Raw genomic sequence first — 25,422 nt, 5'->3', positions numbered from 1 at the left:
GTTTGAAAAGTCAAGTGTGTTTTGCTTTTAGGCCTAGAAATTTCTTGATCATCAAGAAAGATGAAAGATGATATTTTCTTTTTGTTTTCTACATTTTCACACTTCACATTTCCTTGCTCTAACTCATCAGGAAGATATTTCGATACATAGTATGAGGAGACTCTGGTATCGCCCATATTGCTTGTTTGAGAACAATTTGTCTTGTAATTGTGATGCTTTCTTTGCCAAATGTTTTTTGATGCATGTTTGTCCGTTCATCTATACGTTAACCCTAAATCACATTCTATTATTGTCGCCTTGTACATTTCCTTGTTAGTTCTTATCAATTTTTGATGATGTTCCTTACTGCTTTTTTTTAAACAACCTATAATGTGGGGGAAATACTTCCTTAATAGGTTGTTTTAGGGATCACATGAGATATATGTGGATATCTATGTGTGTATGTATGTATCTCTCTTTTTACCTATGAAAAGTTCTTGCTCTGAGGGCCTCACATGTAAAAAGTCTCATATATAGTAATTATTATTATTGATAATAATGATCCCTGGGGAAACATCTTTCTTGACTTAGTTAGGAATAATTATGCTTCTCTACAAAAATAGTTCATTTTCATCTCATAATCATCTTTCATCTATCTAAGTCTACTTTTGCTAGAAAAACTGGAGTCACACTTGTGCCTGAACTCCAGCAGATATGGATGTCCTCATGGTGCACTTTTGTGATTTGAATTTTGTTTTTGCATTCATTGTAATTTCAATTTTGTTTTCCCTTTAGATTAAATCTCTTAAATTTTGATTAAATTGGATAAGGATTATAGCAGGTCAAATAAAAAGGTCTTCCTCAAAAGAGTGCCCTTCTGGGACTCAGGCTTGGACTCTAAGGATGTTTTACTCAAGGAATAGTTCTGGTAACTGCAGTTCAGTGGACCAGTGATGGTAATACACAACAGGAAAAGACAGCTGTCTGTGCGTGATTCATACTGCATTAAAACTGCCCTTTAAAAAGAAGCGCACCAGATATAATTTTATCATTATGCCAATGATGAATCGCCACACAAAGAAATTCAGCTAGAAGCAAAAACAAACAAACAAAAAAATCCCAACAACAACAACAAAAACAAAGAAACTCAAAAACCAAAAAACAAGCCCTCTGATTTTATAGCAGGAAGAAAATAAAATTAATTTTAAAACTTTTTTGGGGGGGGATGGTGACATTAAGCTATATCACTAAATTACTTTGGATTTTAAAACAAGGTGCTAGTTTCTATCACAGCGCCAGGTCCAGACATGGATGAAGGCCTTGGATGGCCTAAAGCCTTTGATGGGACCAACTTTAAGAGACTGTAGAAGATTTGACACAGTAATGGCCACACAGAAAAAATGAAACTTACCTCCCTTCCTGCCCTGATGCTGCTGCAATTCCTCAATCATAAATTTTTGTCTTTGGTCAATAAAAACGAATTTTGTTCAGTGAAAATACCTCCTCAGAGAAATAACATTTCTTCCAGTGTAACTAACCTTCCTTAAAATAGCTCATCTGCTCTTCTCCAGGAAGAAAATAAGAAAGAGTGAAATCTTCAACAGCTTCCCTCTGTCACGATCCCAACCTCTGAAAACACCCTGTTGTCTGGCTCCAGACCAACACTGCAGTTCCTTTTTCATCCATCCCTCCATGCCAGTGATTCTCCATGTCTCTGATTTACTCATTCTGTCTTCCTGAAATGGGATATTCTCATCTAATGCCGTTGCCCAAATTCTGATCTGTGGAAACCACATGCACCCCTGAAGACCACTCTTCAGAAAGCTTTGGAAGCAGACCCTTCCTCTTATTAAAACAAGTGATTTTTGGAAGCTCTGTGCTTAGCACATAGTAGGCTCCCAGAATTTTAAAATATTCTCCAGATAATCTTTGATGTCATATTTCACCTTTTGGCTTATTTGAGTTCTTTCTTATGTGTCTACTATGGGATAAGTTGACTTCTTCCTTACGCTTTTGACTATGTTACAAGTTAAAGAGGGTAGTTGGTATGTTTGTTCATGTGTGTATGCCTCATGGTTCCATCACATAGAGAATGTGGGCTAAATTACAAACAGCAACAAAACACATACACAATTTAGTTAGTCTTCATTGTGAATGGATGTATCTGGTATTTTGTGGAAAATGGATTTCAATGGTGTAGCAGATTAGGGGGGCACAAAATGAGATTGTGAGAATCAATAACTAAATTGCAACCGAATGCAAACAAATATGAGGCTTCAGATGGTGGCCTAGCCTCAGGGTGTATCTGTAGAAAAAAAAAAGAAATCTATCCAACTGAAAGATAGTCACTGGAGTGGGTTTTTTTAATTCTCAAAAATATATTAGTGAGCCTTAGTATCTGATCATATATGGAAAAAAAAAAACCTGATTAGCCCTCCCTCCCCAAATTCTGTATAAAATGCAACAAGCATCCTTTTAAAGGCCTACTTAAGATCCCAAGACAATAATTGAAACCCTAGGACCAAAAACTAATATGCAGCTTGGGTCAAAAAAAGACAATCTTAGGGGATTTACAGTCTGTGGCAGACTTAGGTTTTTCACGTACTGTCAGGCATACGGGGCAAAGTCACAGGCCCTGGAAAGATGGAGGTTGCTAACTGAGATCCTTGAGTAAGGCTGGATATTCACTGGACTTCACCAGATATTGACAAAAAAAAAAAAAAATTCCATCACAAAAGGATATGATGAAAAAGGAGCTTGTGTGTCTTGACCAGGGTGCACACATGTGGAATCCTATTACGGCACAGCCAGCACAGCAGAACCATGGGGAATGGATAGACTAGTCAATAAATGGTACTGTGACAATGGGTTATCCAATGGAAATAAAATAAGATTGCTCCCTATCTCACAGCAACCACAAAAATCAATTCAGGTTAAATGAAGAGCTAAATGTTGAAAGTAACACACAGCCTGACAAGACCAAGTATGGCTGAGTTGTGAAGCAGAGAACATTCCTATGTCCTGCTGATAGCATATACACTGGGGAAATTGCGTTGGAATGCAATGCAAGTTTATCAATACCTGCTGAAGTTGGAGGTATCTTTATTCTAAGACTCAGCAATTCTATTCCTAGCTACATACCCCCCCCCCAAATGTTCACATGTGCACAAGCTAATTTGCAATGTTCAGAGCAGCATTATTTGGAATTATAAAATATTAGAAACAAACACCCAAAACCTGCATGCATTCGTTTTCTATTTCTGTGTTACAAATCATTACAAACTTAGCACCTTAAAACAATATTTATTTCTTATTTGTAGTTTCTGTAGGTTAGAGATGTGGGCACAGTATAACTGGGTTCTCTGCTCAGGATCTCAGAGGCTGAAATAAAAGTGTGGGCTGGGCCGTGGTCTCATTTGGAGCCTCATTCAGATTGTTACCAGAATTCAGTTCCTATGGCTGTAGGACTGAGGATCCTGTCTTCTTGAAGCACACAGTCCCTAAAGGCCACCCACAGGTCCTAACCACATGACCCTTTAACATGACAACTTATTTCTTCAAAGCCAACAAGAGACTCTTGCTTCAAATGCCTCTTCAGCAGAGCCCAGTCCCTCTGAATGGGTCAGGCACACCCAAGATAATCTCTTTTTTGATGGATTCCAAATTAACTGATTAGTAGCCTATTCACAGATGTGAAATTCCATCCTATTTGTGAGTCCTGCCCAAACCCATAAGGAATTCACTTACCATGCAGGAGAATGGGAAAACAAATTGTCAAGTGTTTATATAAATAGTGCATTATAAATATAATGCAATATATAGTTGCATATTATACTGCAAGGAAAATAAATTTTAAAAAATTACATGTACTCATCGGTAAATCTCACAAACATAGCAAAAAAGCAATTAGCAGAAGAAACAGTATAATATGAGACCATATAAGGCAGGTTTAAATTATGCAAAAAGATACGTGATTTTCAGTTGATGCTTCTTTATGCATTAAAGCATAAAGGAATGCACTAAAAGCCTAAACACAAAATTCAGAAAAGTGTTTCTCTATGAGCAAGAAGGGAGTGATGAAGAAGAGGCATTCAGGGCCTTCAGATGTGCTCTAATGTGCTTGTCAAGCTGTGTATGGCTACAGAAGAATACATTTTATTATTCTTTGCATGTTTGAAACATTTCATGAGAAAATAAATTAATAAAGTCTGAACTAATAATTCTACTTTTGAAGATAAAATGTATCTTGACTTGAGGCACCTGGGTGGTTCAGTCAGTTAAGTGTCCGACTCTCGGTTGCAGCTCAGGTCATGATTTCATGCTTGGTGAGATCAAACCCCATGTCAGACTCCACGCTGTCAATATGGGGCCTGCTTCAGATTCTCTCTCTCCCTGTCTCTTTTTGCCCCTCCTCTGCACACTTGTGCTCTCTCTCTCTTTCTCTCAGATAAATAAACTGTATATATATGTATATATATATACACATACACATATATACATATATATACACATATACATATATATGTGTATATATATATACACATGTGTATACATATATATGTGTATATACATATACGTATATATGTGTATGTGTGTGTGTGTATATATATATATATATATATATACACATACACATATACCTTGACTTTATTAGAAATGTAATCAGACTCTCTTAACTACATCTGGCAAAAAATGCAAAAAAATTAAGGAGCAAGTTGTTTCTTTACATTTCTCAGTAATTCTTTCAGTACAGTTAAAAGCCATTTTGGTGGCGAGAGAGGGAAATTAATTTGTAATTAAGTGTTTTATCTCATTTACTGCTTATATTGTATAACTGCATTGGATATGGTTTTATAAGTGAAAACTCAACAGAGCAAGTCATTTGCATTTAGAGAATGCAAATTAAGAAAACATACGAAATACATAATATTAAAATACAAGTACCTGCTCTCATGGAGGGTAGTTTATTGCTTCTGAATAAAAACTCCCCATTGGAAGAACTGAGGAACAAATGAGGCCCATGGATTATGACTTTAGTGAGAGTTTACAAGGAATAAAGATATTGAGTTGGTGAAAGATGTACAGTGGATATTTACTGCATGTGTTTTAGTAACTTAGAGGCAACTTGTTTTGTACAATAAGTGGAGAGATAAACTGAACAAAGCCTTAGTGAAACTGTGCGCATAAGCTTTTGTCAGGCAGCTATGGGAAACACACAATTTGTTTTTGTTTTTGTTGAAGAAAGACTGGTGGCTCTTTCCTGTGCCAACCGGTGGTCCTTAGGACCTGCACAGGCTGTTCCATCATGAAAGGTTAATCTAATTGTCCTCCTTCTAACATAAGCTATTAGTCCCAACAATAGTCCAGAACTACAGGATCCTGCCTCACAGCAGGACTTGATCTTCCTTGGGAATTCTACTTAGCAGTGAAGTGTCTGTTTGGTCCAAATTAGAAGAGAAAGTTATTGGTTGAGATGACAAAATGGTTTTATTAAATTCTATCAATATATCTTCCTCCCCCCCACCCCCTCCATTAACAAATGTCAAGCTTCTCTTCTCCATCTCATGGGACTGTATGCTGAGGCTCCACTGGTTGTTTCTGCCCTGACCCTCCCAATCACTTGGATCCCAAAGCATTGGCATCAGCATCATGGTACATGCTTTGGAAGAAGAGAGCACGGTGCTGCCACCCTCAAGATACTTGAGGTCTAGGAGAGGCAACAGGAGCTTGCATAAATATTGATGGTGTGTCACAGAAAGTGACGACTGCCATAAACAGAGGGGGAGCAGGAATCCACTCTGTGCCAGGCCTTGTGCTGGCTTCTCTGCTGGTACTATTTGGACATCTTGGGAAGGAGCTGAAGCCCAGGTGCTTCAGGCGAGAGAAATTAAACACCAGTCCTTCTCCTACCACGTGTCTATTTACATGCCCACAGGGTATATCAAAGCTTTAGAGATGAGAGATGTGAGAGAGAAACCTTGTCCAAACTCTGGGTCTGACCGCTGTAGTGGTTTTGTGGTGTTTCTCCAATAGCCATCTCTTCCCACATGACTCATCTAAGCCAATCCTGTTGGCTCAGCCATCTTGTGAATGATTTGTTTAGGAACAACCAAGTTACCCAATCCTGCCAATGAACAGTGACAGCAAGTATGCTGGGGGAAGTAGAAAATGGTACCAGGAAAAAGCGTCCTTGCTCCTTGAAGATGACCCTCTTCTTCCTCAAGATTTTATCACAAATTCTGGAAATATTGCATCCATTTTGCTAACACACGAAGACAACACATGGAGAAAATAACTGCAGTAGTTTTCTTGGGCTGCTGTAACAAAGTACCAAAAACTAAGTGTCTTAAAGCAAAGGAATTTATTATCTCACAGCTCAGCAGTCTGAAATCAATGTGTTGGCAGGACTATCCTCCCTCTTAAGGATTCTCCCAACGTTTTCTAGCTTCAGGTGTTTTCCAGAAATCCTTGGAGGTCCTTGGTTTATAGATGCCACTCCAGTCACAGGGCTGTCTTCTCCACATGTGTTTTCATATCATTTCCCCTCTGTGTGTGTCTGTGTCTGTGTCCAAATCTCTTCTTTTTATAGAATGAATATCAGTCATATTGGATTAGGGCCCAATCAGTCATATTGGATTAGGGCTCATGTTAACTTAATCACCTCTATTTCCAAATAAGGTAATATTTTGGGTTACTTAAACATATATTTTTGGGGCACATAATTCAGCCCACAACAGAATTTCAGTGAAAGATTCAGAGTCTTGGCTTTCTGGTTTACCTAATCTCAAGTTTTGTGAGAAATTTCCTAATTGTTCAAGTTGATTGGGGTCAAGATTTCTGCTACTTCCTGCCAAAGCATTCTGATAGATTTATGCAGACATTTCAGATGGGATAAGGGTTAGGGAGATGGAGAGTAAAGGGGTTCCCAGAGGAAGGGGACAGCAGTGGAAGAAAGAATCTGGGATGTTGAGCCTGATACAGTGTGGAAGGATCATAGAAGTTTTCTTTGGTCTAGCATTGTTATTCATTCCTCTGTGAAAACCTATTCACTGGGAAGTGTTGTGCTAAGCATGGAGGGTTTAATGAGCAAGATAGATGCCCTCTCTGCCTTTGGAAGATGTGATGGGGGAAATCCTGAAATATGAGCCTAAATAGGTAACTGGGGATAGAGAAGAGAAGATACTGAAAACTCTAGCAAAATGTGTGGTATCGTGAGGGAAAGGAAGACCTTGAAACATTTTAAACAGGAGAGTTCCAGGAGACAGTTTAAGTTTTGCTACAAATGGAGAGGGGTCGAGAAGTGGCCAACTGAGGCAGAGACCCATTAGGGAATTTGTGGAATAACACAAGCGAAAATCCTTTAGGACCTCTCTGCCTTCAAGTGTTTCAGGAAATAGCTGGGGTCCTTCAGTGTGGCTGGAGCTCTGTCAGAGGGTCAATGCAGTGGGCAATCACTTTGTATGCCCAGGCTGCTGTTTTAGGAATTCACATGTTCCTGTCAGGTCCTCTTAGAGGGTTTCACAGTGGGCTGCTGGGCCCAAGATACAAATCCAATCAAACAGTGTTTAATTTCATATCCAGTCCTATTTCCTTAGAGAGAATATGCCACCCAGATGTCTGGGTCAAAATCTGGTTCACGAAAGAGCCACAGAAAAGCTCTTTTCCAGGCACAAAGACTGAGGCTGCTTTGCCAAGTCAGGCTGGCTCTGCCTCTGCCTCTGTTGGATTCCTTCAAGATGGGTGTTCTCCCAGCATCTCTCATGGGCGCACATAGTTTATTCTGCATTCCATAGCTCTAAGTACGTATAAGAAAAAATCACATGATGCATCCCAAAGTAAAACAGGAACTTGAAGACTCAGCACTTGTTTTTATTTTTACTTGACTCCCACCATCTCGGAGGCTGGTGCCTGCTAACCATATCTTGTGCACTTTGGCTAACACCATAATTAACCAACCTACCACAACACCCAACCCGTGGATAATGAGGGAGATGCTCTATAAGAAGGGAAGGGAGTAAGACCCATGGAGGAGTGTCTGAACAGAAATCTACCATCGACTATCATGTGTTTTTAACCATCTTTTCTGATGATTTCCTGTCAGGCAAGTAGCACCAACGGACGATGCTTTATGTGACTGGGAATGATAATGACTACTTTTTGTAGCTGCAATGTTTTCAACATTTCTTGCAAAATTTGATTATTTTTCAGGGATTTAATGCATAATGCGTTCATGTGCGAGGAAAATTCTACTCCTAGTCATTTCACACATTTAGGCTGTCAACCCCGTCAGCTGCGGAATCACTGATTAGGGGGCCCCATAGCTGCCTGGCTGCTTTCATTAAGATGGTCAAAGTAATCAGGCAGAAAGGCACAATTGAGTAATTGGAGACCTGAAAACGTAATGCTACTTGATTACTATTATGGCTGGAAAATAGAGCAAATCCCAAGGGGCTAAGTCGGGTGGCTCTGAAGCAGCCTGATCTTTTATACAGAATCTAATATACCGACTTCAAATATATTGTATTATATAGAATATAACATTTAAAAATGTTTCTAAGAGTTGGATTTTGTATATTTTGTATGTATGGTATATTATTAAATCCACATAATGGTATGAGGAAAATGCTATTGTTACCTACATTTTAGATGTGAAAAAATAAAAGCTTAATGACTAATTTGTCTAGTATCATATAGCTAAGAAGTGAGGGAGCAGTGATAAGAAATCAGATCTGTATGACAAGAAGTGCAAACTCTTATCTGCGATGCCTCCTTATTATATTAAAAAATTCTTGAAAATACCTAAAATTTCTCTTTCTTTTCTTCTTCTTCTTCTTCTTCTTTTTTTTTTTTTTGGTAGCTCATTTAGTGGCAGAAAGTCAATCTGACCTAAGACTTATTTATTGTCCTTATTTATTCTTCTTTGCCCAAAGGCTGATGTTTTGCTAAAGAAACATTTGTGTATTGATTACAGAGTGCTGACTCAAACAAATTAAACCAGGAAGGGAGTGATATCACCCTTGTACAAATATCTAGAATATTCTGAACTCCAAAAGCCATCTGACTCCAAGAGGCTTTGGCTAAGAAATATAAAATTGGTGATGTGAGATTAGAGGAGACAGTAAAAGATGAAGATAAGATTTGAAGTTAAGAGAAGATTGTGTACATAAAGAAGGGGACTGGGGGTGGTTTTCTTTTTAGGATCCCCTGTTCCTAGAACAATGGCTGGCTCTAAGTGGGCCTTCAATACTGTGTGCTGAATTAACCTGGGCTCAGAGATGGACTGTGACAATGACAGTCTCAGTGTCAGTCTGAATGATGCGCTCTGCAATTTTCATTTCCCCAGTGATGGGGCACACAAAGAGAAGGTGGGCTTAGTGACATCACTGTCATCTTTGCTTGCATGCCCCCAACCCTGAAGAAGAGCTGAGCCTCTTGTTGAAGAGTCTGGCTCCAGGACAATAGCATCCTATGTGGCCCGACCCCAGGCACCGGAGAGGCTCTGCCCCACAAGCTTGCAGGGTGGGCTGCCATCCCCACACCACATTTGGTGCACAGTCTGTCTCTGGAGGGAGATTCAGGCAGAAACTTGGCACCCCCCACTCCAGGTGGCCATGCTCTTAGGAACAGCCACATTCCTAGCCTGGGTGCTTCTGTTCTGAGGGTCACATCAAGAGGCCTCGGCTGAGGCACTTTTCCCTATTCTTCCTGCCACAATACACTCACCCATCTGACACTCACCCGGTGCTGTTCAGTGTGGAAAACGGAATCCTGGGAGCCAGTGGCTTGTACTGTGGTAGTAGGAAAATAAAGACTGGCTGTGACTCTCAGTTTGGCTTGCTGTCCTACCTCACCACCTCCACGCAGGACGTGTCAACACTTGTCTAAGAGCAATCCTTGTGCCTATGCTCTGGATACCCTCTTCAAGAACCCTTTGCTATTGTCCTCTGTGTCTCCTACATCTTCAGCCTCACCTTCTACTTGCTTGTTCTCAACGAACATTTAAATACAACCACACTTTCATCCAACTTAACCCTTCCTTGGTCTTATGTCCTCCTCTTACCATTGGCCTTGCTTTCTCCTTTACTTTCTGGAACAAGAAAGGCTCACCGCAGACCTTTAGCATATTCTGTCCCCAAACCCAGGACACTGTGTTCCTCCACTTTGATTGTCTATGTACAGCTGTTCTTTAGTGACTGTTCCAAGAAGCCTACTTAGACGTTTCCATTCCTGGTTACAGATCTTAGTTCTGGGTTCTCAGAGCACCTCGTGCCTGCCTCTATCATGCTTTGGATTTACTTACTTGGCACGCCCTTCAACTGAGAATTTCCTGAAGACTGGGGATATAGTCGTGTTTCTGTCCTAAGATCACCAAAATTGTCTGGCTCTTTATACGCACTCAACAAATGCTTGGTGATGCATAACAAATTTAGCACGATATTAAAAAAAATAATAACCAGCCTATATAAGTCTACCATTTTGAGTACAGACACCTTTGCCTTCAAAGCTTAGTTTTTTAATGTTTATTTCATTTTTGAGGGAATGAGCATGAGCAGAGGATGGGCAGAGAGACAGGGGGACAGAGGATCTGAAGTGGGTTGTGCTGACAGCAGCGAGCCCAATGCAGGCTCGAACTTGCAAACCATGAGATGGTGACCTGAGCTGAAGTCTGACACTCAACCGACTGAGCCATACAGGTGTCCCACAAAGCTTATCTTAAAAAAATGAATTAGGGGCGCCTGGGTGGCTCAGTTGGTTAAATGTCCGACTTCGGCTCAGGTCACGATCTCACCATTCGTGAGTTCGAGCCCTGCGTCGGGCTCTGTGCTGACAGCTCAGAGCCTGGAGCCTGCTTCAGATTCTGTGTCTCCCTCTCTCTCTGCCCCTCCCCCACTCATGCTCTGTCTCTCTCTGTCTCAAAAATAAATAAAACATTAAAAAATTTAAAAAAATGAATTATATACTGTTGTTACCCCGAGATTATTCTTCCCATATAAATGGGTATTTCAGCTTATGGTGAAAAAATACGTATTTTTTTGTCTTGGTCATTACATTTTTTCATGTTTTTAATTCCACATGGAGTTAATTTCAGAATCCTTGGTTAGGGGTTGTATTTTCTACATGAATTCTGTTTATGATTGATTTTTGACTTCCTCTTTTAGCCTAAGTGAATTCCTGATGATAATGCAGAGGCATAAACTAGAGAATTTTCCAAAGACATTTCAAATCTGAAGAGTTTATGAATTTTCTTACATTGAAAATCAAAAACTTAAAAAAAAAAAAAAAAAAAAAAAAGAAAAAAGAGGTTAGAGTGGGAGAGAGCCAAAGCATTAGAGACTGTTAAAAACTGAGAACAAACTGAGGGTTGATGGGGGGTGGGAGGGAGGGCAGGGTGGGTGATGGGTATTGAGGAGGGCACCTTTTGGGATGAGCACTGGGTGTTGTATGGAAACCAATTTGACAGTAAATTTCATATATTAAAAAAAAAAAAATATGGCTTATTTAACTTGAAAAAAAAAAAAAAAGAAAATCAAAAACTTCCTTCTAGATTGTGCTTGACATTAAAATCTATGAACTGTAGGGGCACCTGGGTGGCTCAGTTGGTTAAGCGTCTGACTTTGGCTCAGGTCATGATCTCACAGTTCCTGGGTTTGAGCCCCGCATAGGGCTCTGTGCTGACAGACAGCTCAGAGGCTGGAGCCTGCTTCAGATTCTGTGTCTCCCTCTCTGTATGCCCCTCCCCCGCTCTCACTCTGTGTGTGTGTGTGTGTGTGTGTGTGTGTGTGTGTGTGTGTGTCTGTGCGTGTGTGTCTCTCTCTCTCTCAAAAATAAATAATAAATATTAAAAAAAATTAAAAAATAATATATGAACTGTGAAACAGATTTTGAAATGTCAACTTTCACAGACACAAAAAACAAATTTTATTTTAAGATTCTGCTAAGGGCACCTGGGTGGCTCAGTCAGTTAAGTGTCTTGACTCTTGGTTTCAGCTCAGGTCATGATCTCTCAATTTCGTGAGTTTGAGCCCCATGTCAGGCTCTACACTGCTAGTGTGGAGCCTGCTTGGGATTCTCTCTTTCTCCTTCTCTCTGCCCCTCCCCACTTGTGCTCTCTGTCTCTCCCAAAATAAATTAATAAACTTAAAAAAAAATACTCTGCTATACTTTCATCTATAGGTACTAAGAACTCTAGCTTTCAACTGGACTGGTTTTAGCCTCTCATTTTATTAGACTATTTCCAGAATTTTACAATTGAGGTATAATCTAACAGTGTTGAAAACGGGCTCAAGTGCCTGCACCCTGCAAAAGAGACCATTTTAAATATTAAAACTGAATTATTCCAAGTTATCAAAAATATGCCAGTATTTTTGATCCATTGTTAAAGGGATATTATTTTGATGTTAACCATTATTGCTAAAATGGGAATGATGGATTAAATTGACTGCAGTTTTTATCCTTACCCTTGGAAACGTTGTAAACCTGTCCAGTTCTTCAACAAAGCAGAACATCTGAAGACTAATTGCTGACATAACAATCAAGAGGCTGGCAGTAAATACGACCAAACTCCCAAGCTTTTTTCCAGGACCAAATATCTTGTACACAAAGTCTTCTAATGCAGGTGAAATCTTAATAAGTCGAACTACCCGAAGAACCTGTTGTGGGAGAGGAAAACATATGTACTTGATCATTTACTCACACTGAATCTTAAACAAGTTCACACTAAAACCTCATTTTTCACAGTACTTCATAAAATCACACTTTTCCATGTGAGTAGCTACAGACAAAAAGTAACACTACAATAACTAAGATCTTGGTGTATCTCAGTGCCTGCCTTTCTGCCTTTTAGCCAGAGCTCAATAAATCCTGAATGAATGAAGGAAAATGGTGGTAACAAAAGCTTTTTTTACATATAATGTGATAATTCAAAGTGCTATTACTCTTTCTTTCTTTCTTTCTTTCTTTCTTTCTTTCTTTCTTTTTTAGAGAAAGAGAGAGGGCATGCGAGCTGGGGAGGGGCAGAGAGAGAGAATCCCAAGCAGGCTCTGTGCTGTCAGCACAGAGCCCAACATGGGGCTTGATCTCACAAACTGTGAAATCATAACCTGAGATGAGATTAAGAGTCACATGCTTAATCGACTGAGCCACCCAGGCACCCCTCAAAGTGCTATTAACTAATACATATTGTTGAAATACAATTGATATTTTTCTCATGTTCAAATGTAGATGAAAGGCTTAATCCAACATTAGCTATATGTCTCATAAAACAAAGCTTCCTATATATTATTGTACATATAGACTTTTTCTTTCAAGAATCCACTATCAAAGAGTCCTTACTTATGCCTGAGAGTGATACCATAATATCCATTCTATCCTCTCTTTAAATAATAGAACTATCAGAATTTTAGCCTAACAAGTGGCTAGCAAGGACTATAGACTACATTTTCCAGCCCCACTTATAGCTAGATGTGGCCAGTCGACTAAGTTCAGATGTAAGGAACATGAAAAGAAGCAATTTTTGCAACTTTTGGCACATTTAATTAAATAAACTTGCCCTGGATACTCTTTATGCTTTCCTCTGGCAGGGAAATTGAAATGAATGGAGTAGTCCCTTTGGACCAGAAATGGAAGCCTTGTATGGAAGCTAACAGATTCAATCCACCTCAATAGGCAGGCTTCCTGCATGACTGTGTGGAGCAGAGCCACCTACTTTCCCTGGACACCCACCAACTACTGGAGAGAAACAAACTTCTGTCTTATGTAAGACTTGCATTTTTAGATCTTTGTTATATCTAAATACACACACATATATTTAGATGTTTTGCATATATATAAAGGCAACTCTCCATAGCTTACTGATTAATAAATTCACTTGCTCTTCACTTTAACAAATACTGATTAATTATTATGTGCCAAACATTGTGTTGGACAAATAAGATTCAATGTTTATAAATTACAGAGGGAGTATAATATAAAGGCAAAGCTCCTAAGGGCATATTTATAAGATTAAAAGTATAATTTAGTATGTAATTCAAGGTTGAAATATAAAACATGGAAAAGTAGCAATTTTTCATTAAGTCTGAGATGTCAACATTTTTATATGTGCCTCTGAAAAATAAAAAGTGCTTCCAATTAAAGAATGGCATACCACTGATTATAAGACAGATTCCAGATTTAGAGATTTAGAGATAGGAAATAGGAAAACAGGAAAACTATGGTCTTGGCACAAATAAACTATGGTAAGTGGAAAGGTTGTCCAAGATGGTTCGATGAGAGCTTAAGGTGACTGTGAATGCTTTTTAGTAGCAGAAAATAAATACTCTTCAATAGAGTAAGAGCAGGAAATGCTTTTAAAACCTAGTTTTTAGGGGTGCCTGGGTGGCTCAGTTGGTTGAGTGTCTGACTTCGGCTTGGGTCATGATCTCACAGTTAGTGGGTTCAAGCCCAGTGTCAGGCTCTGTGCTGACAGCTCAGAGCCCGGAACCCGCTTCGGATTCTGTATCTCACTCTCTCTTCACCTCCCCCGCTCATTCTCTCCTTCTCTTTCTCTCTCTCTCTCAAAAATAAACATTAAAAAAATTTTAACCTAGATTTAATTTTTACACATATAAAATAACATATGTTTGGATTTTTCCAGCATCCCTAGCTTCCTACTGTTCCTGATTTTCTTTTGACAAATCATTCCTGCTCCACTCCTGGTCCATGAGGACCAGAAGGGACTCTGTGATGCCCATGATCCAGGCCGGGAGGGAGTATTCACGATGACCTGAGTCATCCTCAAAACTTTTGTTGGACCTGTAAGAGGTGTGCCATTTTTCATTCCCAATTCACATTACTGTGAGCACCACAGAAATCTTGAGCTCTGGGAGCCATCTTTGCCACTACATGGAGCAAAGCTAGCTTAGGAATAACTGACACAGAAGAAAAGTGAGTGAGGAAATAGACTGAGCCCCTGTGATACCATTTTAGCTTCTGCATCATGCTATACTTGAAGACACTCTTACTTCTTTAGACTTTGAATTAACAGAATATATTGTGGTGAAATAATAGGAGTGTCTACAGAATCCAAATGTAGCCACATGACTAGTAAACTAAATGGACACACATGTAAAGAAGTTGAGAAAATGTATATTTTCTTCTTCCTAATTTTAATTCCTCCTTGCAATACTGAAAAAAGAAAATTCATGTGAAAAATCATGTTGTTCCGAGTAAACATTATGCTATATACATGGTTAAGCTACCAGTTTTCTGCTTGAATTTATATATATTCCCAAATCCGAACATATTACACTCAGGTCATCTTTCCAAGTAATAAGCAAATAGCTTTATCATAAGAACTATTAAAATATTCACATTCATATTAATATCCTGAATAATTATATGGAAGGATTTCACATTCTTATCAGATTTGTTATTCTCAGATATAAATGATTCAGTATCTAATTGTTAATAGCTAAAATGAGCAAGTTTACAGGAACAATTTAACTGGCTTATAGCTCAACTTTCAATACAGTGTGTTCTCTCCACTTGTATTAAAATCATATTTAAAAGATTGTCTAGGGGCGCCTGGGTGGCTCAGTTGGTTAAGTGTCTGATTTCAGCTCAGGTCATGATACCTCAGCTCGTGAGTTCGAGCCCCACGTCCGGCTCTGTGCTGACAGCTTGGAGCCTGGAGCCTGCTTTGGATTCTGTGTCTCCCTTCTCTCTCTGCCCCTCCCCTGCTCATGCTCTCTCTCTAAAATGAATAAACTTAAAAAAAAAAAGAAGATTGCCTAAGTAATTTTGAGCCTTATCCCAAATTCTAATAAAACATCCTATGCACATCTGTGCAATTTTGATAAATTAAAATTTCATTAGTTGGAAGAAGCAGAACTTAACATGATTCCTACATGGCCGATTTGATCAGCATTTTCAAAGGGGAAAGCCTGCATCCTTGGAAAGGCAAAGTCCTTATCAGTGACTCTAGTTACGCCTTTTCATCTATTTGGGGATAAATATGCTTTTCACTCTGTTTACCCAATAAACCCTTTTGATTTGGTGCTTCCACAGACAGGAAATAAAGTAAACCACACTCTCAAAGATAAGCACTGCAGAACATTTTGTGGTTATTTCCAAAGCATATTTTCCTGGTCACATTTCTAAGTCTATCTCTTCAAGATCACTCTGCTAATTACAAGTGAGATACTTCAGAAATTGTATGGCCAAGAATATGGACTATGAAATTAAATTTCTTAGTAATGCGTTTCCATCACTTGTTAGTTATGTGGTCTTGAGCAAGTTATCAAGTGTCTTAGCACTTCAGCTTGCATGCATGCTCTCTGTCTCCCAGGATTGTGGTGCCTAACCAATAGCATGATGCTCTCGGCCCAGTGCCCAGCACATAGTAAATGCACAATAAATCCCAACTGACGTCATCATAATTATCCGGTACATCAGAGCTGTAGCATTTTGCAACACTTTATTTCTTCCTACAGGACAATGGTGCTCTATGCTCATTCCAGTCCAACCATGCTGGCCTTTGTGCTATTCTTCAAACACAGCAAGCATGTTTCCACCTCAGGACAGTTGCCCTGTGGTTCTCTTGGCTTGCCCTTTCATTTCACTCAGTCTCTGCTCAAAAGCAACTTCTTCAGAGAGGGCTGCCATGAGCAACCTATCTAAAATAGCACCCCACCCTCAATCTCCATCCTTTTCACCCTTGTTTCTCCTTTACTGCATTTCTAGAACTTTATTCCACATTCTTTTGTATCCTTGTTTGTGAACTATTTGCCCTCTAGAATGTAAGCTTACTGAGCTAGGGCTCTTCCCTGCATATTTACCTCTGTCCTCTGTTTCTGGAACAGTGCCTGGCACATAGTAGGTGCTCAGTAAATATCATTTGAATAAATAGATGAAGAAAACCAATGATTGCTCTCAGAGATAACTGATGTTATAAAGGGAGTCATTTTGTACTAAACCGTTGACTTCACTTAAATACGAAAATGTGAAATTCACCGCCAACACAATGAGGAAAGGCCATGTCAGATGAGAAATGTGAGGACCCACAAGGGAGATCAAAGTGGACCCACGAAGAGCCAATCTGCTCAAGTCAGTTCTTATATGTGAATGTGCAAAAATCTTTGTGACACTTAAGCTTCTCCACAAAACAATCCAGGCAGTGTTTAATTATTTCATTAGGGAAATATAAACATGGTCAAACAGAGAGAGATACAAATGAAAATCACTTAACCATTAACATAAATTAAACTGTTATCGATTATAATCCAGAATCAAAGATAACATTAAAGTTGCAGACTCGGGGCACCTGGGTGGCTCAGTTGGTTAAGCGTTCTGTCTCTTGATTTCAGCTCAGATCATGAAATCACAGTTTGTGAGTTCAAGGCCCACATCGGGCTCTGTGCTGACAGTGTGGAGCCTGCTTAAGATTCTCTCTTTCTCCCTCTCTCTGTCCCTCCCCTACTCTCTCTCTCTCTCTCAAAAAATAAACTAAAAAAAAGTTGCAAACTCACTGAGTTTCATACTATGTGACTATGTCTATATATATATAAAACTATTAGAACCTTGCATGCTAATTTTAGGTATTTTGGGAAAAATTGACTAATATAAAAAACTAGACATAATGACTGTTAATAATCTGTAATAATTTGGTTTATTTCTTTCCTGTCATTTTTCCATTTATAGGTATTTTACATATAAATATATAGCTATAGATATACATACATATAACATATATATGTTATGTAATTTTATACTGTTTTGTGTTTAAATAAAATATAATCATATTATTTTAATCATGTCTCTGAGTAATTACAAATTCATCATTGTCATTATTTTTGTGGTCAAATTCGCATATGACTTGCTAAGCTATTCCTCAAATGTTTACCATTTTAAAAGTTCTCATTTTTTTAATCTTGTAAACAATTCTCAAATAAATATCTTTAGATTCAAAGATTACTCTATTTCTAACTTCTCACTAAAAAATTATCTGTGAGAAAGTATAGAAATTTTAAAGCCATAAATATATTTTGTATATGTATCCTTGCTGAAATAGGGACCAATATTTTTTTTTAATTTTTAAAATGTTTTTATTTATTTTTGAGACAGAGAGAGACAGAACATGAATGGGGGAGGGTCAGAGAGAGAGGGAGACACAGAATCTGAAACAGGCTTCAGGCTCTGAGCTGTCAGCACAGAGCCCAACACAGGGCTTGAACTCACAGAGTGAGAGATCATGACCTGAGCCAAAGTCAGAAGCTCAACTGACTGAGCCACCCAGGTGCCCCGGGACCAATATTTTTCTTAACTTGGTTAACTTAATAGGTCTATAAAAGATATTTTGTTGTTTTGATTATCAAGCATATTTCCTATAATTATCAAACATATATATTAAATACTCATGTTGATTTTGTGAATCTAGACAGCAGTGCCCAAGAGCATACAATGGCATAATTGGGAAGTATATTTTGTACCAAGAGTTTTAAACATGTATATATCTCTTGCCCTACTCATCTCACTTATTATAACCAAGCCTAAGGATATAACCCAACAAATGACAAAGGGCTTATGTCCAAAGATGCTGATGTACTGAAAGCTTGAACCATATATCCTTTGTGATTTCAGTATGTTTGGCAATGATTACTAGAGGCCTACCTTTTAACCCATGTGTTGCAGGATATTTGTTATCATTTCTGTGAATTATATTTTCATGTCCTTTCCCCAGGTATCAGAAGTATAGACTTTCAGGTTGCAGTCTGGCAGCTGAAGTTAAAACTGCTCTGAAAATAACAGCTTTGGAATCTCTAACAAATAAAGTCAGTGAAGTTGGAATGCATCTTTTTTCAGCTTAGGAGAAAATTTCATCTAAAACATCTCCACTGTGAATTTTCAGAAGTTTTAAAAACAATGCTATAATTTATGAATGCACTATTTTTGGCACTGAAGATGTCGCTGGGCCTATCTGAAGTTTGTGTTTATTATATAATAATTGTATATAACTATTTAATATAATTATGTATAGTTATTATTACATAACTGGTATTTCCTCTGGAAAGAAACAAATTCTACTGACAAATAGACGTTATTCATATTACCTGAAAGTATGTGAACTGAGAATGATAAAGATCTGGATATACATGAAGAGTAGTTCCAATTACTAGCAGTAGCTCAAATTTGTGGAGAGATGAGCTAATATATCCAGTAAATCCCAGACACCATATTTTCAGAAGTGCTTCCAAATCAAAAAGTACTGTAAAAGCCACCTGGAGGAACAGAGAGACAGGGAAATTGGAACGTAAAACTGTAATTTATTTCAAAATGCCTCATACATTTGTTAGTGTGTAAATCTCAGCTGCTGCTATATAAAATGAAAAGCCCACAACAATCTAGAATGACATGTTATAAAGAAAATGGTTTAGAAAAACACCAGCTAGAACACAGAAGACCAAAAACATCTAAAGCAATCAGTAAAACGTGTTAAAATGTTAAATGTTTCTAAGTGGTATTATTTCTTTATTATTCACTATCTGATATTATTTAAAAGTCATCGTCATTTATTAAATTCTGTATACACAGAAAGTGTGCATTTTTCCAAACTTTATATTTTCTAAAGATAGTTTCTATAATGCATATGGCATATTGTAAAATGACTTGCATCTTACTAAGCATCATCAAACTAAAATAAAAAAGTGTAGATCTAATTTATGTTTTGGGCCACATAAACAAGCAAAGAAATATGGATTCTATATCAAGCATTATGTGTGTGTATATGCACACATAAATTAATATATTAATATGATTTATGCCTAGAATATTAAGAAAATTAACAATGCATATTACTATATTAATAAATTAGTATAACCATTTAATCTATCACATTAATTCTATGAATTTGCTATTACTAATACCAATATTATAAAAAGTACTCATAAACACAGCATGTTATTTTTCATTTACTTGTCCAATGGGTAAAAATACTCATTTTATAAAAAAGTTTGCAACTGGAATGAAAGTGTGTAATATAAAATTAACTTATAATTAAAGAGCACAAGAGTGGGTGTTGGAATTAGTCAAACATATCCCTCTGAGAAGATACCAGATGATTTACTGGAAAATAGGAGTAGTGGAGAGCTCCCCTCTCTTATTCTTGGCCAACACAGAGCATCAGAAGGGATTTTTTTCTTACTCATATTACATAATAAAGGCCATATGTGAAAAACCTACAGCTAACATCATACCCAAAGTTGAGAAGTGGGAAGTCTCCCCCTAAGATCAGGAACAAAACAAGGATGTCCGCTTTCACCACTTTTATTCAACATAGTACTGGAAGTCCAAGCCACAGCAATAAGGCAAGAAAAAGAAATAAAAGGCATCCAAATTGGTAAGGAAGAAGTATAAGAACTAGAACAAACAACCTTAAAATTTTTATGGAACCCAAAAAATCCTGAATAGCCAAAGCAATCTTGAAAAAGAAGAAAATAGGAGGCATCACAGTCCCAGATTATAAGATAGACTACAAAGAGGTAGTAATCAAGACAGCATCATACTGGCACAAAAATAAACACATAGATCAACAGAACAGAATAGAGAGCCCAGAAATAAACCCATGATTACATGGTCAACTAATCTATGACAAAAGGGACAAGACTATGCAGTGGGAAAAATACAGTCTCTTTTCAACAGTCTCAATTGTGTCAGAAAGTTGGATAGCTTCCATGTTGGATACATAAATATCTACGATTGTTATATCTTCTTGTTGGATTATTCCCTTTATGATTCTATAGTGTCCTTCTTTGTCTCTTGTTATAGTCTTTGTTTTAAAGTCTATTTTGTCTGATATAAGTACTGCTACCCTAGCTTTCTTTCCACTTCTATTTTCATGATAAATGCTTTTCCATCCCTTTACTTTCCATGTCCATATGTCTTTAAGTCTGAAATGAGTCTCTTATAGGCAACATACAGATGGGTCTTGCTTTTTTATCCATTCTGTCACCCTGTGTCTTTTGATTGGAACATTTAGGCTATTTACATTCAAAGTAATTATTGATAGGTATGTACTTACTGCCATTTTGTGACTTGTCTTATGGTTGTTTTTGTAGTTATTCTCTGTTCCTTTCTTCTCTTGCTATCTTCTCTGTTTGCTGGCTTTCTTTAGTGACATATGTGGACTCCCTTCTCTTTATTTTTTACATAGTTATTACTGGTTTTTGGTTATCATTATGTTTGTATCTAAAATCTTATGCACATAGCAGTCTATATTAAGTTGATGGTTGCTTAAGTTTGAACCCATTCTTTACTCTGCTCCCTTACACATTTTTATGTGTATGGTGTTATACTTTACATCCTTTTATTTTATGAATCCCTTGACCAATTTGTATAGATATACTTAATTTTACTGCTTTTGTTCTCCCTAATTTTTTTAAAAAATTTTTTAACATTTATTTATTTTTGAGAGACAGAGAGAGGCAGATCATGAGCAGGGGAAGGGGGGAGAGAGAGAGAGAGAGAGAGAGAGAGGGAGAGAGAGAGAATCTGAAGCAGGCTCCAGGCTATGAGCTGTTTTGTTAACACAGAGCCTGAGGTGGGTTTTGAACTCACGAACTGCAAGAGCATGACCTGAGCTAAAGTCGGACCTCAATGACTGAGCCACCCACCCAGGCGCCCCTGTTCTCCCTACTTTTATTACTCCTACTTAGGGTCTTATTTTTCACTCAAAGAATCCTTTTTAACATATCTTGTAGAGCTGGTTTAGTGATCATTAATTCCTTTAATTTTTGTTTGTTTAGGAAACTCTATCTTTCCTTCTACTCGGAATGATAGGTTTATTGGATATAGTATTCTTGGCTACAGGTTTTTTCTTTTAGCACTTTAAATCTATTAGGACACTCCCTTCTGGCTGAAAAGTTTCTGCTGAAAAATCATCTGATATCCTTATGTGGTTACCCTTGTATGTAATGGTTTTCTTTCACTGATTTTATACTGATTTTATAGAGTTCTTTATTTGTCACTACTTTTTTGCCATTTTAATTATTATGTGTCTTAATGTGGACCTCCTTGGTTGATTTTGTTTAGGGCTCTTTACCTCCTGGATCTGTATTTCTGTTTCCTCCTCCAAATTTTCAGCTATTTTTTCTTTCAAGTAAATTTTCTGCCCCCCTTTCTCTCTCTTCTTCTGGGATCCTTATAATGTAAATGTTATTATGTTTGATGGTGTCATTGAGTTCCCTAAGTCTATTTTAATTTATTATTATTTTTTCTCTCTCCTGTTCAGCTTGATTGCTTTACACTCCTGTCTTTCAGGTCGCTGATCCATTCTTCTGCTTCCTCTAGTCTACTTATTCCATTTAGTGTATTTTTAACTTTATTTATTGCGTTTGTTATCTCTGATTGGTTCTTTTTATGTTTTCTTTCTCTTTGTTAGGGACCTCTTCACTGAAGTCTTCCATGCTTTTCTCAATTCTAGTGAGTATCTTTATGACTATAAATTCTTTATTAGGCATATTACTTACCTCCATTTCATTTAACTCTCTTGCTGTAATTTTGTCCTGTTCTTTCATTTGGAACATATTCCTCTGAATCCTCATTTTGCCTAACTCTCTGGGTCTGCTTCTATGTGTTAGGAAAGTAAGCTACATCTCTCTTGGAAGTAGTGGCCTCATGAAGAGTTCCTGTAGTGCCCTGCCGTACAATGTCCCCTGCTCACCAGAACTTGGTGCTTCAAGGGTATCTTCTATTATGTTGTGTGTGCCCTAGTGTTATGGCTGAGTCTTTTTTGCCTTCAGTCTAGTCATCTCCAATTGCTCTTTTTGCCTGTTTTGGGCAGGGTTGGGTCCCTGTGTTGTTAGTGGGCTGGGCTGGGGCCACCTTGGACTTGAGTTGAGTCAGACCAGGTTTTGCCAGAGATGCAGTAGCACCAAACTGTAGGGTGCTTCCCCTGTCTTGTCCCCCGTAAAGTTTTCATTGATGGGTAGGACCAGCAGTCAGAGAAGATGTCTGCCCCTAACCCAGTGCTGGTGCCACAGTCAGACTGGTGTGTGTAGTTATCTTCCCCTCTCCCCAGGGTAGGAGTCACTTTGGGGTGGTGCTGGCCCCTGTTGGGGCTGTTTACATACTGCCAGGCTGTGGCACTGCTTTGGTTGGGCTCCAGTCAAGAGTGTATTGAAGGGGGCAGGTCTACAAAAGAAGCATGGGTGGGGCACACTGTTAACAAATTAGGTAGAGAGTGTTGTCTTACAGGTATACAAATGCCTGAGCTAGGGGGTGGGGGAAGGAATTGGTGTCTGCCAGCTCTTTTGTTCTTGAAGTCTCCTAAAGACCCCTGCCCCTCTAGCACATGGTCTGAGATTAGTAAACAAATGTCCCTTCCATAAATCCCAGATGTTTTTCAAACTGCTGCTTCTATGCTGTATCTCCCTGGGGCTGTTTGTTGTGTTGTCCTTTTAAGGGTGGGGAGTCATTTTCCTATTGCCTTCCAGGCCCTCCCAGAGTGGAGCCTATTGACTTTTAAAGTTTCAATCCTTACATCCTACTGATTGTAAGAATTACTGAAATTAGGCCCTTCTGGTTCCCAAAGTCAAATTACAAAGATTCCTCTTCCTATGCAGGCTCCCTGTACCTGGGATGCCTGGTGTGAGGGTCTGTTACTCTTTGCTTTCCATGCCCAGGCATCCCTCCCTCCCATGGACAGTTCTCAAGGTCATTTAGCTCTTGACCATGTCTCTACCCTTCCTACCCTCTTCAATATGGCCTCTTCTCTACATTTAGTTGTGGGGACTCTGTTCTGCCAGTCCTCAGGTTGTTTTCTGGATTATTTACACTAATGTGTGTGTTATCTAGTTGTATCTGTGGGATCAGGTGAGCCTAGGGTCTTCCTACTATGCCATCTTACCCAGAAATCTTCAGTGTTTACTTAATTCAACATTTTCCTTACTGATTTATTGAAGGGTGGTACTTCCTTGATAAGGAATCATCAGGAAAAATGGTTAAGCACTTTGCTACTTCTAAAACAAGACTGCACTAACTATCCTTATGCAATACCAGTATTTTATTGGGCTTTTATGTCTATGAATAGATTCTCAAAGCTGGCATTGCTGGGGCAAAGGACAGGTTTGCATATTTGATATTTTAGAAAATATTAAGGGATTACTTTTAAAATGCTATAGTAAGTCTTCTGCCTTCCAGCAAGGTAGGAAAGGGTTTCTTGTCCTAAATCTGAAGAATCACCAGATGTAATCAAACTTAATCAAACCTTTGCTTATCTGTTCATATATGTATTTATCATTTGGATTTTTCTTTTTAAAACAATTTTCCTGTTCATAACCTTGCCAATTTTCTATGGTGGTGTTTTGTCTTTCTTATCAGTTTTTGGAGTTGCTGATATTAAGGACATTAATCTTTGCCCACTATATGAACTGCAAATATTTTTTCTCTAGTCATTAGTTTGATTTTTAACTTTGGTGGCATTAGTTCTACAAGCACTCTAGATTGTATATGGTCACATATATCTATATTTATCTTTTTAAATTTTTTCCTTACCTTTTAAAACAAAAATGGACTTCAGAAGGATTACTATCGAGGCTTCATATCCAAGAACACACTGTTTTCTATTCATTTGGACTGTGTTCTTTGATAAATCTGTGTTCTAAATTTCCCCCACAAAGATGTTATTGTTTGCTTGTGAAATTTATTTCTATGAATTTAATATTCCAATAACTAATTCAAATGTGGTTTTTTTACCTTTTTTACTTTTTATTTTTTTACCATTTCCACCTAGTTGTTCCAGTGGAGAAAAAAGATACTGATTTATCTATATTGATTTTCTATACCTGCCATACTAGATTCTTCTATTAATTCTAATATTTTAAATATTATCTCCTGGATTTTAAAAAAATATGTACATTTTATCTGCAAATGAAGATAAGATTTGTTTTTCAAGACTTATTTTGGAGTTTGCATTAATTCATTAGCTATAATGGTACAGCTGTACAGTTATACACTACCCAATGAAGTGGCAAAAAGAATCTATAATGTGCTCCTACTTTCAAAGAAAGTTTTCCAGCCTTCATATATAATGGTTGCAGTGGGTTTTGGTAATTAATTGCTACCATGTTTAAGGACTTCCATTCACTTCCTGTTCTACTTACAGGATTTTAGCTTTTAATTCATTGAGGCAATGGGATATATCACACAAGTCCTTGATGTTGACCATTTATGTATTCCTGGAATAAATCTTAGATGGTAATGCTAGCCTGCTGGACTTTATTGAATAGCACTTTATTTATAATATTTGTAGCTATTGTTATATATGAAATTCGTCTATAATTTTACCTGCCCTACCATTATCAGGATTTGGTTAAGCTTATGGTAGCTTTATCAGACTTACTTTGGAGTTTTCTATCTTTTGCATGATTGATAATTTCTTAAATAAAATAAGAATGATCTCATCTTTGAAAG

At 37.9% G+C, this 25,422-nt stretch overlaps 1 protein-coding gene across 7 annotated transcripts in view; it reads right to left on the bottom strand.

Annotated features, from left to right (window-relative positions):
• Positions 1-25,422, bottom strand: part of NALCN (sodium leak channel, non-selective) — a 317,181-nt gene that overhangs the window by 143,708 nt on the left and 148,051 nt on the right. For all 7 annotated transcript variants that reach the window (XM_053890708.1, XM_053890599.1, XM_053890639.1 and 4 more), the window contains 2 exons: positions 19,065-19,232; positions 12,438-12,629 (listed from right to left, as the gene is read on the bottom strand). In XM_053890708.1, the coding sequence (XP_053746683.1) occupies positions 12,438-12,629; positions 19,065-19,232 (360 nt within the window). The remainder of the gene's footprint in view (positions 1-12,437; positions 12,630-19,064; positions 19,233-25,422) is intronic.

The sequence above is a fragment of the Panthera pardus genome, unplaced genomic scaffold, assembly GCF_024362965.1.
Source record: "Panthera pardus isolate Hobbes unplaced genomic scaffold, ASM2436296v1 HiC_scaffold_1, whole genome shotgun sequence".
In the NCBI taxonomy this organism is placed as follows: Eukaryota; Metazoa; Chordata; class Mammalia; order Carnivora; family Felidae; genus Panthera; species Panthera pardus.
The sequence above is the reverse complement of the archived record's forward strand: the minus strand, read 5'-3'. Positions and strand labels throughout refer to the sequence as shown.